The sequence below is a fragment of the Cygnus olor genome, chromosome 1 (genome assembly GCF_009769625.2).
Source record: "Cygnus olor isolate bCygOlo1 chromosome 1, bCygOlo1.pri.v2, whole genome shotgun sequence".
Lineage (NCBI taxonomy): Eukaryota > Metazoa > Chordata > Aves > Anseriformes > Anatidae > Cygnus > Cygnus olor.
The window spans coordinates 1,626,013-1,640,647 of record NC_049169.1 but is presented as its reverse complement, the minus strand read 5'-3'; the positions used below and the strand labels follow the sequence as shown (position 1 = coordinate 1,640,647).

The window sequence follows — 14,635 nt, the reverse complement described above, 5'->3', positions numbered from 1 at the left end:
CGCGCCCTCTGATTGGTCGGCGGGGAGGAGGGCGGGGCCTGACCGCCGGGAGCGCGCGGGGAGCGGAGCGAGTGAGTTTGGGGAGGGGAGGGGGGACCCTTCCCTAGCAACGGAGGTGTTGCCATGGCAACGGGGGGCACCTAGCAACGGGGGAGCGGGGCGGGGGGGGCCTCGCCCGGGGAAGGGGCTTGGGGGGGGGGAGCAGAGCTGGGGTTGCCATGCCAACGGGGGGGGGTCCCTGGTTTGGGGGGGGGGGGCTTTGGGGGTTGGGGTGGGGTCCCTTGGGGATGGGGGGGGCCTTGGGAATGGGGGGGGGGGTTGGGAAGTGGGGGGGGGCTTGGGGATTTGGGGGGCTTTGGGGATTTGGGGGGGGGAATGGGGGGACTTTGGGGGTTGGGGGTCCCTTGGGGATGGGGGGGGATTGGGGATGGGGGGGGTCCTTGGGAATTGGGGGGGGCTTGGGGATTTGGGGGGCTTTGAGGATTTGGGGGGGGATTGGGGGGACCTTGGGGATGGGGGGGAATTGGGGATGGGGGGGAATTAGGGATTGCGGGGGGGATCCTTGGAGATAGGGGGACCCTTGGGGGATGAGGGGGGCCTTTGGGGATTTGGGGGGGGCTAGGGGTTTGGGGGGGCCCTTGGAGACTGAGGGGACCCTTGGGGATTGGTGGGAAGCTTGGGGATTGGGGGGGCCTTGAGGATGGGGGGGGGGGTCCTTAGGGCTAAGGGTGGGCCTTAGCAATAGGGGACCCTTTATCAATAGGGTCTGTGGCAGTAGGGTCCTTGGTAAGGGGAGGAGGGGGCTTCACAGTGGGGGGCTCCTTTGCAGCGGGTCCCTTAGCTATTGGGGGGGTCCTCGGGGGGGCTCAGGGGGTCCCTCGGCTGTGGGATGAGGAGGGGGCTGCCCTGAGGCACGGGGGGCACCCCCCAGAGCCGGGCCGGCCATGACGGGGCCTTGTGGAAGGACAAGGGCAGGGAGCCCTTTGCTGTTTGTCTTGGCTGTGGTGCCAACAGAAAAATGTGGGGAAAAGGGGAAAAACCCAGAGAATTTGAACCCCCGAGGGATCTCATCTTCTAGCCCCGGGCTTCTGGGATCGAACCTCACGCCGTGATCCTGGCACATCGGGGTTTTGATGTCCAAGGCTTGGGGAGCAGAGGCTTTGCCCCCATTCCTGCGCCCCATCTTTCATGAGACCGTGTGGAGTCCAAGCTCCCTGGCTCCGATACTCTGGTATCCATAAGAGAATCGGGGTCCTGCCGCGCTCCGCGCCATTTAAAATTTAAAATTTCAAGTGACGAGCACCGCTTCTGAATATTCACCTCCCTCGAGGCCTTCCTCGCCTTTCGTTTTCTTCCCCTTGTGGGGAGCGCGGCCTGTGGGGAGCTCAGCGCCGGCCCCGCAGGGCTGACGTGGGCGAAAAGGAGAAACCCCCCCCCCCCACGAAACCTGCTGACCCTTGGCTCCTGCTATCGACTGCCCTCACGGCTGCCAGAACTGTTCCGCAGGAGCTTATCCCCTGCCGTACAGCGCAGTAATAAAGCCAAAGTGAAGGCAGCGAGCGCCTCTTTGTTGGGAACCCTCGTATCAAGAGGAAGCCCGTCCTCTGCGGTGCTTTCGGTTTCCCTTCGTGCCTTTTCCATCATCGGGAGCTGCATTGTTCGTAGTCCTGCTCCTGCCTGCCCTCCTAAAGAAGAGAGGAGCCCTTGAAGATTTCAACAAATGCTTGCTGCCTCCCTCGGGGGATGCGCGCGAGGCCTCCGTAGGGTCCCTCGGCATCCTGCTGTTTCCGCAGCCGCCTGCGTTTGCTTCTTCAGCCACCAAACGCCCGTGGATTCTGGTTTTAGCCCATCAGCTCCTGCCAAAACTTCTCAGGCGCTGCGGGATGGAGCCAGGAGGTCGCAGGTGCAGGGGCCTCGGGCGACTCAGACTTCAGAAGCTCTGCTCTGCTTGGAGAAACCCCTGGCTGAAACGCCGGGACCGCCCTGCAAAACTTCTGAAAAGAAACTTGTGCGTCTGTTGAAGGGGTGCTCTGTGTATTCCCCTTTGCTAACCGTTTTCTTTTTCCTTGTTGCCTGCTGGCAAAGCAGTGAAGCGATTCAAAAAGATACACTTTATGGCTGGCGACTGCAGAGCTCTCGCGCGGAGCGCCGAAGGTTTGTCCTCCCTGACGCAGCCCTTGAGTCAAAAGCACAGCAGCCGGGACCTCAGCAGGGGCCTCCAGCCCAGCCAGCAGGGAAGGAGGCATCGCAAAGGTACGTTGTTTGCAAGCCCTCTGAAGCCTGAGGGATTTGGGGGAGGAAAACTTCAATAAGGTGGTAGCAAACAAGGGTTTTGGGCCATCCGTCGTCGGACTCTTGCTGTTGGAGGGTGATGCCACGCAAGGTGAGTTCAAATGGGACTCAGAAATCACTAGGACAGCTTTTTTTTTTAAGCAGCACTTTGCAAATGAGGCCTCTTTAATTCATTTCTTCATCAGCATTCCGAAACGATATGCGTTAAAATCAGCAGTAGCTGCTTGTGATTTCTTTTTTTTTCCCAAATTTCCTCTTAGCTAAGCATCGGGCTATGTTGCAGACCAGGAGGAGGACGGAAGGAACGCTCCTGGTGCTGATAAGTTTAGTCAGCGGGCGACGTGGGCTGCCTGGCTGGCAGCGAAAGAAGGGAGAAGCTGCTGAGAGCATTCCCTTCCCGAGTTTTGGTTTCCTTTTTGGTCTCCAGCGCTTTCTGGCCTTGCCGCCAGGAAGTATCTGGCCAGAAATGGCTGTTTATCTCTTAAAAGCCTCAGTATCTTATCCTGGGATAGAAGCAGCCCGATACGGGCTTGGTGCTGTGATCTTCTCATGGTGCAGAGCAGCAGCCAAACCCCAGAACCCCCAAATCCTTCTCTGCAGGGCTGCTTTCAGTGAGTTCTTCTCCCAGTCTGTGCTCACGTCCGGGATTGCCCCAGCCCAGGTGCAGCACCTTGCACTTGGCCTTGTTGAACCTCATTCGGTTCCCCTGGGCCCACTTCTCCAGCCCGTCCAGGTCCCTCAAATCCACCCTTGTCCACCCATCAAATCCATATCCCAGGGGTTCAGGCACAGCTGTTTCCACCATGCTGGGAGCCTCGCTGTGCTTCTTTGGTCATCTCTGTGCCCAGGAGCTCAAGCGCGTCCGATAGGGCACCTCTGAACCTACAAGACCCCTCTGCTACCTGCACACGGGCGTGCTGCTTGCCAGGCACACAGAGAACAGCAGCAGGCATAATTTACAGGATTTTCTACATTACTACTCCCCAGGCTTTACACATTCGTAGCTGCAAGGTCTCTTGAGAATATTTGCAGTGCTCCTCGCCAGCCTTCCGTCCTGACCCCATCCTCCTCGCCAACCTTCCACTTTTATCCATTTTTTTAATCCTTTTTTTTTTTTATCCGTTCCTCCCAGCACCAGGTTATGTGGACTGTGAGAAAAGTGAATCTTGTTCTGTTAACTTCCATAGGCCGCCAGGGAAGCTGGAGAGTTCACCTGTGATAAATTCATCTGTCTGTGAGCTGAGAAATAACGAATGCCTTCCACAGCCTCTGGTTTCCTCCGTAGTTCAGTTAGGAGCAACGTGCTTTGTGCTGTTTCTGATGCTTCCCTGATGCTTTTCCTCCTCTTTCCGTAGCCCAAGGGCAGCAGAAAAGCATCACGGATTACTTCAAGATCTCCCAGACACAGCAAGTACGTGGGGAAAAGAACGTAAGAGTGAAGGAAGAGCTGCTGGACCCTGTTTTCATCGAAGCTGATGAGTCTTTCAGCAGCGTCTCCGCTTTGCTGGAGGCCAGTGGTGGTTCATCCTCCTTTCTGGAGGACGAGGACTTTGTACCCGCTCCCAGGAAAAGCTCCAGAAAACGGCCTCGGTCCTCTGCAGCTGCAGGCAGACCCAAGAGAGACCACGATTTGTGGGGCGAGCCTGAGCAGAAGCCAGTGGTTCGTCCCAAACGTGCCCAAACCAAGCACGAACTCGATGATGTCGAAGTGGAACCGATCCCTGATGCACACTACGGGCTCCTGGGGACTCGCAGCTGGGAGGTGCCTCAGGGAAGCATCGCAGATCTCCCAGCTGAAGTCCTGAGGAACGTCTTCGCTTTCCTGCCAGTGACTGACCTGTTTCAGAGCGTGAGCCTGGTGTGTCACTGCTGGAGGGATGTAGTCAGCGATCCGCTGGTAAGCCCTGCTGATTGATTTGGGCCTGTCCTTCTCTGCTGCTCTGTTTTTTCTCAGTGTTGTGGCTTCACAGGTTGCTGTAGGTGCATCCCTGCTGTGTCTGTCTCTCTTTGTCACCTTAATTCCCTAATGCCCACATCCTTTCCATCCTTTCTTATTCATTTTTCTGATTTTTTTTGGCCTTCAGGACTGCAGTGAATACCTCCTCAGATGACAGCCTCAATACTGGGGTAACTTCCTGTGATGCGTTCTTCCCTTACGTGGAAAGAACATCCTGTAAAACTCCCCCAAATCCCCTTTCACCCTTTTCTGTGCAGTTTTTTTTGTTTGTTTTCCTGACAGGGATCATGCAGGAAATTTTGGTTATCAGAGTGGACTGTGTCCTTTCACAGCCAGTGTACATCACTGTCCCCAGCCTGTGTGTGTGTCTGTGTGTGCGGGGTCAGTTGTAGTTAAATAGTTTTACAGGAATGGCCTTTAACTCTGTTTTTACAGAGCTTGGTTCATCTGCAGTCAACGCCATCGTGGTACAAACAGTCACAAGCCCTCTGGCCGTTGTTTTGGGGGCAGCAAGGATCTCTGTGCTTCACTTAAAGGTGGCTCAGAGGCAGTTGGCACCACTCGACTTGCTCACCGTTCACTCTGTAAACCCCCAGCTTGTACAAAAAGGTTGTCCCAGCCTCATTCAGAGTGGTGGGGGACTAACCACAGCCCACGTTTTTGTAGGGTGCCAAGTTCTTCTGATAAATTTGAGTGCGCAAGGTAAGATGTCAAACAGGAGGTGTCCTGCACTCGTTGCTTTCCCAGCACAGCACGCAAGCTTTGAGCCTGACCGGCCAGCAAGATGCTTGGAAAATGCGTGCACTGAATGCTCCCTGTGCTCAAGTCCTCTCCCAAGGCTGCTCTTTGTTTTGTAACAGCCTAAAAGGCATCGCCCTGGCAGTTTTTACTGAAGAAGTCCAAGCAGCAGGGTGTAGGGCTTCATGGGCACATGGATTTTGAGCACTGAAACCCTTCTCAGAGCAGATCTGCGCAACGGTGCGGGAAATATCCTCATTCCTATAAGAACTGGACATTTGAAACCAAACTGATGTCACCCTGTTCCCATAATTCTAGAAAAACCAGCCTTTTTTAGACATGTTGACAGTCTATGAGGAGCAAGCTCTTCTCTCTTTCCTTCCCCATCTCATGCTAGGTGCCTGTTTCCATCGAGCTACAGGGACTTTTTGAAATTGGGGTCCTCTTTGGACGTCACGTTGAGTAGCTTATCGCCAGAAGAAGCCTGTTTTCCAGTGCTCTGGGGTGAAAGGTGGTGATTTATGTTTCACGTTCCAGTTCATTCCTTGGAAGAAGCTGTACCACCGGTACCTGATGAAGGAGGACGTGGCCCTGTGCACAGTGGAACAGATCTTGCAGGATTTTGCCATAACAAAGCAGCATGAAGGGGCTGTCTTGGGGCTGATCAGGTAAGTCCACTTCAGCGCTTGACTTTGTAGCTGTAGATCCTCAGGCCTCTTTGCTTTGGGTCTCGTCCCGTTTTATCCTGTGAATTGCCAGAAGAGAAGTGGGTTTGTCTTCTAAACGGGTAGGGGATCTACAGAAATATGAGGAAGGAGGAATTATTTTAGCAACAGAAATCACCAGGGGTGGTATAGAATTAGGCAAAAAGCACCGCCTTCTTCCTCTTCTTTGCTGAGAGCTCAGGTAACGAGCTTGGATGCCAGCACCCGACAGGCGAATCCCCAAATAAAAAAAAATAGCGTTGTTTTGCTTTGGAGAGGGCATTTTCCTGTAAGCTCACTTGATAATGCTTATTTACACACGCTGCTGCTCCCGTTCTGTGCAGGTACGTCTCTGCCATTCCCACCAACAGGAAGGTAGATCCCGGCGTGGTTCTCCCACTCCTGAGGAGTCATCACCTCTTCTCCAAGGCTGAGGTCTGCATCGCCAACACGCTGCCCCACTTACAGAGCAGGACGGGGGTAGGTTTTATTCCTCTCCTTCATCCCCAACAGCTGCTGGTGCTTTGAGGTTGTATCTCCCCTCTCACATCTAGTTTTCCCTCTGGAGTTTTACTCTGTGCTGTTCAGGGTGACTGAAGAGAATTTAACTATTCATCATGGCATAAGTGGTTTTTTTTTTTTTTTTTGAGTTTGAAGCAGGGTTTACCTGTTTCTAAAGGTTCAAAGCTTCTTGCTCAGTCTTCCTTGTTGTTCCCTGCACCAGCCTGAGAACGTGTGGGCCGTAATCACAGCTATGGTGCTTTTCTCCGACGGCGTCCGCGATATCCAAAAGCTGATAGCATGTCTGCAGAGACCCTCCTCTGCCCTGTCCGTCGTGGACGTGACCGAGACCCTTTACTGCATAGCCACGCTGCTGTATGCGATGAGAGAGAAGAGCATTGCCATCACTAACAGGTGAGGAGTGGAGAGATGCTTCCTGCCCGACTGCCCCTTTCAAGGCATGGCAATATGTGATATTCGCAGTGAATATATGCTAGTGAGCATATATTCTGTTCCTGTTGGTTCGGGCTCTCCAGTTCCTTCATGCATCCAGTTTCTTGGGAACATTGTGTACAACCATAGCCTTCTGCAGGAACGTTTGGGAGCGTTGCCTTTAGATTTGCTTTGATTCCTGGACTGTTTCAGAATCCACTTCTTTTTCAGAAGAAGAACAAGTTTCGAGTCCATTTATTTATTCGAGAAAAATAACTTTTTTTCAGAAACAAAAGCAGATTTCAAAGCAACTGTAGAAATTTCTGCTTAGAATTAGATAAGTATCAGTTAAAACAGTGCATTTATTACTTTGTTGAGACTAGTTACTCACTTCTGTCTTCTTAAATGATGCTACAAGTCCCCTGGGCCCTCAGTGCCTGTGCTTAGCAGTCTATTCTGCACCTTCTGGTCACAGAGGTGCCTGGTAATGCAGGTCAGAGCCCAAAGGTTGCTTCAGAATTGCAGTGAGGGTGAGGTAAGGATTAAGGACACACATAAATTCATGTAAGACCGGAAAGGAACTGCACTGGAAAACAAATCTATAGCCAGAAAGACGACGGTTCTGTAAGTTGCCCTCTGCAAGTTCTAGTCCAGCCTGAGTTGGACACAGCAGAGTTCATCCTCTGTTTAACCATGGGCTGTGTGCTCGTGCGACCAACCAGGGAAATCAGGATGCTTGTTTGGCCTGTCAGTGACTGCTAATTGCTGGCTAAATTCATTAACTTGAGTAAACGTCTGTGGAAGATGTGGCAGACAGAGGGCGTCACTCACCAGTAGTCAAAGTCACCCACATCCCGTCTCCATCTCCTTGAACAACCTACACTAGGAGAAATATGAATGACCACCTCTCTTCTGCCATCATCTCTTCAAGCCACACCGGGATTTTGATTATAAGGAGGAAAAATGTCCTTGAGGGACTGTCTGGGACCTATTTGCAGCTCCTAGAGCAACCAGTGAGTCTGAGCGTGCAGGTCACCTAATGTGAGACCCAAAGTCTTTCTGGGAATCTGTCCTAGAATCTGGCCCAGGGTGGCAGCTGGTAGGTCCCAGGAACAAAGCTGCACTAAAAGAGTTAAACCACAGTAGTGGCAAGCCTGACGTAGGACAGTGAACTTGGAGGGAAATTAATTTAAAACCACAGAGTCACTGGGCTGCTCTCTTTGCAGTACCAAAGCCCCATGAAGCATTGTCAGGGCTAGCACACTTGTATAAAATAATTATATGACAGTTACTGAAACTGATTCACTTTAGAGGTCTAAATTAGCCCCAGGTTCTCTCTCAGGCTGCCCCGGACTCTTGCTGATGGTGGTTTGGCAGAACACAAGGGTTCTGTGGACTCTGCTCCCACTTCTGTGGACTCTGCTCCCTGTTCACGTTTCCGTGACAGAGCCTGGAACACAAACTTTGCAAACCCCGATCAGGAGCAAGGGAGAGGCCACAAACAGAGCTGTCCCCGCAGCGCCTTTGCAGTCACTTTTCAAGGTATCACTGACTACATTTTTAAAGTAGTAATATTGTCTTTACAACTCACTAAAGCGCTCGCTGGAGCCTTCCTCCTGCAATTTGTTCCAGCGTTGTCTCAGATCTTCGTGCCTGATGCACTGGGGTATCCTCAGTGCTGCACAGTGCAGGCAGCAGAAAACTTTCTAATGAGCTTCAACAGAAAAGCTGTTGGCTTATTCCCTTTGGAAAAGAGTTTGGGTCCTACCACTTTGCTGGAAAAGGTGGCTTGCTTGGGCTTTGTGCGTTCCTCTGTTGGAAGCATTCAAAATGTTGGTGTCTTTCAGGTGGCTGCAGGATTTTAATTTGTTCCTGATGATTTCCCAATGATAGATTCCCTTTTTTTCCTTTCTGCCAGGATCCATTACAATGTTTTCTACTGCTTGTATCTGATGGAAAATGCTTCAGTAACTATGCCACAGATGATACAAGAGGAAACACAGTCTTCACAGTGCAGACAGGACTTCTGGTCCAGGTAATGATATTATAGGTGGTCCCAGAAGGTCACCGGCGGAATGGTGAACCCTGGATATGGAGCAAACATCTCATGGCAAGGCCTAGTTGACAAGACTCCAAGATTCCTACGGATTGGTACAAAACCTTATCCTACTCTTTGCCATCTTCTGCCTGAATTCTTAGAAGAAAAGCAGAGGCAGACCTTAAATCTGGAAAAATTAAATTACTGGATTTAGAAGTCTTTATTAACCAATGGGGCTAGGTGTTGGTGGAACACTGTGATGGCTACTGAAATTTTGCACAGCCTGAATCACCCCGAAATGCCCTCCCAATTCATGGCTCTCCCTAAGATAAGAGGCCTTGGAAAGAGGAGAGAATTCGTGCTATAATTTTAACAGCCAGTTCCTCGAGAAGTGCAAGCTGCAGTCGTGCAAAATGGGGGCTGGCTTGCTGGTGATGTTACTGTAGTGCAAGTAATGTGCTGGTTTTTTTAATAAGAATGTTATTTTCTGTGAATGGGAGGAAAGAAGACACCAGCTGCAGGATATTGATTCAGCTCCTGTTTTCTGGATCCTGTTGGATAACTGTTATTTATTAACTGTTACATATACAGCTGCTATAATTTATCACTGGTTGGCTGCCTAGGAAGGAAGGGAAGGTAGGAGTGAAACAGTTCCAGGGCCTGCAGAGAACCAGGCTTGATGCCCCTTCTGTTGCAGTTATCCTGGGCTGAGTCACTGAGCCTCCTTGTCCTCATCCCCAGTAACGCCTTCATCCCTCACAGAGGCCCAGCAAAGATAAATCCTATAAAATCACTGATGATTTAAGGTGCGACAGTGATAGAGGCCATAATGAAAAAGAAACCCAACAGATGTTGGGTTTCATTGCATCTTGGTTTCCCAGCCCTTTCACTCTTTCCTTTGTAAGTCTTTTTTTTTTTTTTCTAAGCAGAAATTAGCTTGTTCCATAAAAAAAAAAAAAAGTCCTGGGCGCTGTGAAATGTCAAGGATGCTTAAAGAAGGCTTTCAGCACTTACACATCCTATGGGGGAGGCCCCTGTGAGAAGAGCTGGTTCGTGCTGATTACAGGTTTCAGAGCTTTATGAATAAAACAATTGCACTCCAGCTGGAGGTGCTGAATGCCTTTCTAAACATTAATCAAAGCTCTCAACTCCCATGTGAGGCAGGGGTAATTGATGTCCTACACTGAAAAATACGAGAGCAGTTTGAGATACATGCTCCTAAAAGCAACAAAACACCCCAAACCTAAGTTGCTGTTTGTTTTCAATGAGCCTAAGCCGATGAGGTGCTCAGTTCATTTTGAAAGCATGGCTTAGGGCCCTTGAGGAGATCTTTTCCCATGTAACCTTCCACAAGGTTTACTTTTTAGTTTTGCACTCTCCAGGCTTTTCTTACTCAGCGGAAGGGGCTGCTCTTCTCATTTGCACAATGACTACAGTGCCACATTCCTGCTTGTGGGGTGGGAGAAATCACTCGTGGGTTTCCTTCTGCCGTTAGTACATTTGGTTTTGTGGCAGGATTTTTCTTCTTAATTCCTTTTGCTCCTTTGTGTGTTTTTTTTCTTTTCATTTTTTAGTTGTTTGTCCGAAGTGAAACTGACTCACGAACAGCAAAGGATTTTGAATCACAAAATTGAGCGTGGTCAAGTGGTGAAAATTATGGCATTTGCAGGTAAGAGCCAGAAATTATGCTGTAAGAATAAGTGAGCAGCCTCTAATTCTGCTCCTTCCCTCCCTGCTTCTTCTGCCTGAGGAACCGTGTGGATTTCAGGGGATCAACCTTACCTTTAATCACTGCAAAAATCAGAGAAAGCTTTTGCAGAGGAATAGGAACGGTGGCTACCACTGTGCAAGCTGCTTAAATGTCGTGGTGGGGCACAGTGCTGGAAACGAGCGTGTGGGCACTGCTGATGACTGCCCAGAGCAGGTTGTCAGGAAGCCAGGAGAGGAGAAGCGACTCCCCACGTGTTGCTTCATCGTGTGCTGAGTCTGTTTCACGGTGTTATTGCCTGCAGGCCACTAGACGGAGCTGCTCTTACTTGATCAGACTTAGCACCTCTGTAGGAGCAACGCAAGCCAAGAAATCGTCTGCACTTGCACTCTGTTTTGAAAAGGGGAATCACTAAAAATCAAGGAAGCTTATTTAAAGAGAAAGGGAGAAGTAAATCATCTCCCTTCACCTGCAGAGTTTCCTTTAAAGACACCCTGCTGGGGGCTCAGAGCTAATTCCTGTTCTCTGCCAAGTTACGCACAGAGCTAAGCAGCACAGTACAGAAGCCACCGTTGGTGGTTTCTGATGTCTGGAAAAAGCCATGAACTCTTGACAATTCCTGTGTAACTACAACAAGGCAGAGCAGAAAAAGAGCTCGAGGAGCTGCTGACAAAAAGTACAAAGCCTTGTAACCCTTCTCCAAAGGTGAAGATCCTTGCGAAAGGGTCTGTTAGCTAAATGCAACGCAAAGGATGCCTTAGAGTGAGTGAAGCCGTGGTAGAAAAGCTGAAAGTGTTTCTGCATCTATGCTCTGCGTACAAGGTCTTGGAAGCACCGGATCCTTCCCTAGGGGGTCCACCAAAGATTTGATGTCAAATTCAAGCAAGAAATGTGGTGGATGAAATACACTTCGGTACTGTTCATTTCGTGGTCTGGGCTGTATCGCCCAAAGGAAAGGAACCCATGAATCATTTAAAAGAGCAATTCTAACATTTCATTTACCAAGCTTTCTCTCAAGGGGACCGGTATTTTCACGTGTGCTCAGAATTCTAGAATATTGGGTAGCAAAATGCTTTTTTTAAAAAGCTTTTTGGCTGCAGAATGTGATTTTTCAAAACCGCTCTGCTCCGCGGCTTCTGCTGATTTCATTTGAGGCGGTGCAGAAATTCCCATTAGCTGCAAATAGCCCTGCGGTGCCACTAGGACAGCAGCGGAGGGGGAAGGTAAAGCTGCTAAAATTGGGCAGGTTTGTTCGTTCATTCCTGTCGATGATTTTTGGTTACTCTCCTCTGTTCTCCAGGTACAGGAAAGACCTCGACTTTGGCCAAGTACGCGGAGAAGTTTGCCGACCTCAAATTCCTTTACGTGTCATTCAGCAAAGCTGTTGTGGAGAGGGGAAAATCTGTCTTCCCCAGAAACGTTACGTGCAGGACTTTCCATTCATTAGCATTTGGAAGCGTTGGCAAATAGTGAGTGGGGATTTCCGATTCGTTTGCTGAAGACCAGGGGAGAAGGGAATACATGGCAGGAAAGGAAGGTCTGGTTGTGAAGTAATTATCCACAACTCAAGGAAGCAAAAATAATGGCAGGAAACACTTGATTTCTTTTAGCTGCCTCACTCCAGACTCTTAATTGCCTTGTGATTCAGTGGCGAACCCACTCTAAACTCTGCTTTTCTTCAGCAGAGAAGGGGGTTTTGTAACCTGAGTTGTTCTAAGGATTCAGTTTCCAGCACCATCAGCACTTCTGTTGGGGCATCTGTGCTGCAGGCAGAAGGGAAAATGAGCCGTGGCACAAAAGAGGAGAGGAATCCTCCTGCCTGGCTCTGAAAACAATCCGTAATTGCTGGGGTGAACAATGGGAATACCTCTCTGGCTTGACGTTTTGTCTATGAAAATCTATAAAATGAACGAGTTTTTGCTTCCACCAGGAATACAGTGAGGTTAAGTAGGTGCAGATTTTTAAGATGTTCCATTACTAGGTTAAAGTGGGGTATATAAAACAGCTTCTCTACGTATTAGTGTGCAACATGACCTATCTTTTCCGGTCGGCTTTTTGTGTATGTTTCAACATCTCTTATTTTTCACCGTCTGTGGCACAGCTATAAAGAAAAAGGCAAGCTGAACGTGTCTAAGCTGACAGCTTATACCATGAGCTTCCTCATCCGGAACCGTGCTGGACAGTCTCAGGTCATAAGAGGAAAAACAGTCCTGCAGACCCTCGAAAACTTCTTTTCCTCTTCAGATGAAGAGATCTGTGAAGAGCACACTCCTATTTGGTTCATAAACACCCACGGAGAGAAAAAACTTGTCAGCCAAGAAGAAAAGAAAGTAAGTACCCATGGTGAAAGAAGAGTCGGGCTGCAAGGTGTAGAATATTTCTGTAGGGGCTGTAGTCATCCCTTAGCTCTCATAGTTCATGGGTATTCGTGCTTCAGCTGTAAGAAATGACTGTCAAAACCTATTCTGGCGACAAATCCAAAGGAACCGGGCCAGATCCCTTCGCACAGCTGGTTTTTAGACAGGAGATTTACAACTGTTGCTGCTCAGTGCAAATGTTTCTTCCCTGTAACAAAACAGAGAAAGGATTTTATGTATTTGTATCAGTACCTCAGGGGCACTGTGACATTGTGTGTGGAGATGATAAACATTTTTGTTGTAATTTTGATACACAAAGCCAAAGCTAAGCATTCTAATCTGGAGCACAAACGTCCTAACAAGCCCTAAAGGACTGGCATTGTGGACAACGTGGGCTGGAGTCGTGGAGAAAATAAGCCTTTATGCTCTGCCTTGATAACAGCTGATCAGATCCAGCCCAGCTGGCACAAATCCTGTCTGCAGTTGTTGCTGCTGGCAGGGAATGAATTGTAAGCCTCAAAATATTAAATACCTTTAAACACCTCGCAAGCCATGCAGAGAAACACAAATAAATACAAGGTCTGTGTAAGTGTACAGAAGGTAGGGGGTCTTGTTTCATGTTGTCCTAATAGCTGGACCAAAGAAATGTTCTTTTCAGGAGGCTGCTGCTGGAAAAGACTGCTCTGGGGAGAAGTTAACTTGTAGTGAAACAAAAGAGAAAAGGAGGAGAAAGGCTTCAGAGAATTAGACGTGGACAGGCTATATTTTAAGCCAGTAGGAAAAGTTCAATAGGAAGTTGTCTGGAAGCAGGGAAGGAATTTGGGAGGGATATTGCGTTTAAATGCTGCAAGCTGATAGCTTGCCTGTACCAGCTGCTCTGCCATCTCAAGGTCTGCTCTGCCTGGACTATTTTTCTGCTTAAAGCAAATTATCCTGACCTTTCTGTTTACTTTTTCTAGATCAATGTGGAAGAAGCAAAAGAGATATGGCACAACATGAAGGACCTGAACGGAGATGTAGAGAAGAAATACAAGATAACTTGTGATGGTAAGAGAGTACAGATGTCAAATAGCCTTCAGGTGAAGAGCAGTAATACAAAACTGAAGGGATACATGGCTCTTACTGCTGGCTGTGTACCAGGAATAAGCTTCAAAAAGTACAAAATTCCTGTTCGGCTGCCACTAGCTCACCAGGGAGCCCAAAAGCAGGAGGTTTACACTTTTCCTACTTGGCCTCAGAGTTGGTGGAACTATTTGGATGTGTGTGATTGGCAGCAAAGTCACGGAAATTCTGTGTCAGACAGAGGGCAGATGGGTGCTAACAGAGGGAGTGCTTCTTGCTTACACCAGCACACCCTTTCCTCTTCTTGGCATCTGTGAGATAGTGCCAGGGGTGGCTTGTACTGGGGAAAACCTTCTTCCTTGTCATCTCCTTTGTGCAATTATGCATCAGCATAGTTGCCTTCCACCAGTGCAGTCAGGCTGCTTTTTTTTTACTTTATTTCATCCTTCACACAGCCGAAGAGGGACAAGCGACATCTGGGAGCAACAGGATTTTGCAACCCTCCTAAATGTCATGCGACTTCCAAGCAAGGAGTAGGGCCAGAAGTTGCTTTTCTTAAGAGATCACGACAAGCAGATGAGCTTCTCACTGACACGCTTTGTTCTTTCTCTCAGGATATTTGAAACTCTGGCAGCTCAGTAAGCCTCAGCTTTCAGGATATGATGCCGTTTTTGTCGATGAAGCACAGGACTGCACCCCAGGTGAGTGGTGGCAGGAGAGCTGCAACCTTCCCAAGCACCTTACAGACAGCACGTTCGTGTGCTCAGGAAGGGTGGGTGTGAGAAGTAGCACAGTTTAAAAATGTCTTTCTTTCAGCTGTAACATTATAACTGACCCTTCACTTGG

General features: G+C 49.3%; 1 protein-coding gene across 3 annotated transcripts in view; it reads left to right on the top strand.

Moving 5' to 3' along the window:
• The first annotated feature begins 8 nt into the window (after positions 1 to 8).
• FBH1 (F-box DNA helicase 1) overlaps positions 9 to 14,635 on the top strand; it is a 26,184-nt gene continuing 11,557 nt past the window's right edge. The window contains exons 1-12 of one of the 3 annotated variants that reach the window (XM_040545700.1): positions 9 to 71; positions 2,089 to 2,253; positions 3,648 to 4,189; positions 5,525 to 5,655; positions 6,036 to 6,171; positions 6,416 to 6,606; positions 8,543 to 8,659; positions 10,237 to 10,331; positions 11,671 to 11,839; positions 12,472 to 12,700; positions 13,687 to 13,774; positions 14,404 to 14,490. In XM_040545700.1, the coding sequence (XP_040401634.1) occupies position 71; positions 2,089 to 2,253; positions 3,648 to 4,189; positions 5,525 to 5,655; positions 6,036 to 6,171; positions 6,416 to 6,606; positions 8,543 to 8,659; positions 10,237 to 10,331; positions 11,671 to 11,839; positions 12,472 to 12,700; positions 13,687 to 13,774; positions 14,404 to 14,490 (1,951 nt within the window). In that variant the 5' untranslated portion in view covers positions 9 to 70. Of the gene's footprint in view, positions 72 to 690; positions 1,904 to 2,088; positions 2,254 to 3,647; positions 4,190 to 5,524; positions 5,656 to 6,035; positions 6,172 to 6,415; positions 6,607 to 8,542; positions 8,660 to 10,236; positions 10,332 to 11,670; positions 11,840 to 12,471; positions 12,701 to 13,686; positions 13,775 to 14,403; positions 14,491 to 14,635 lie in introns of those variants that run through there. The other 2 variants (XM_040545717.1, XM_040545707.1) reach the window with 2 other exon arrangements.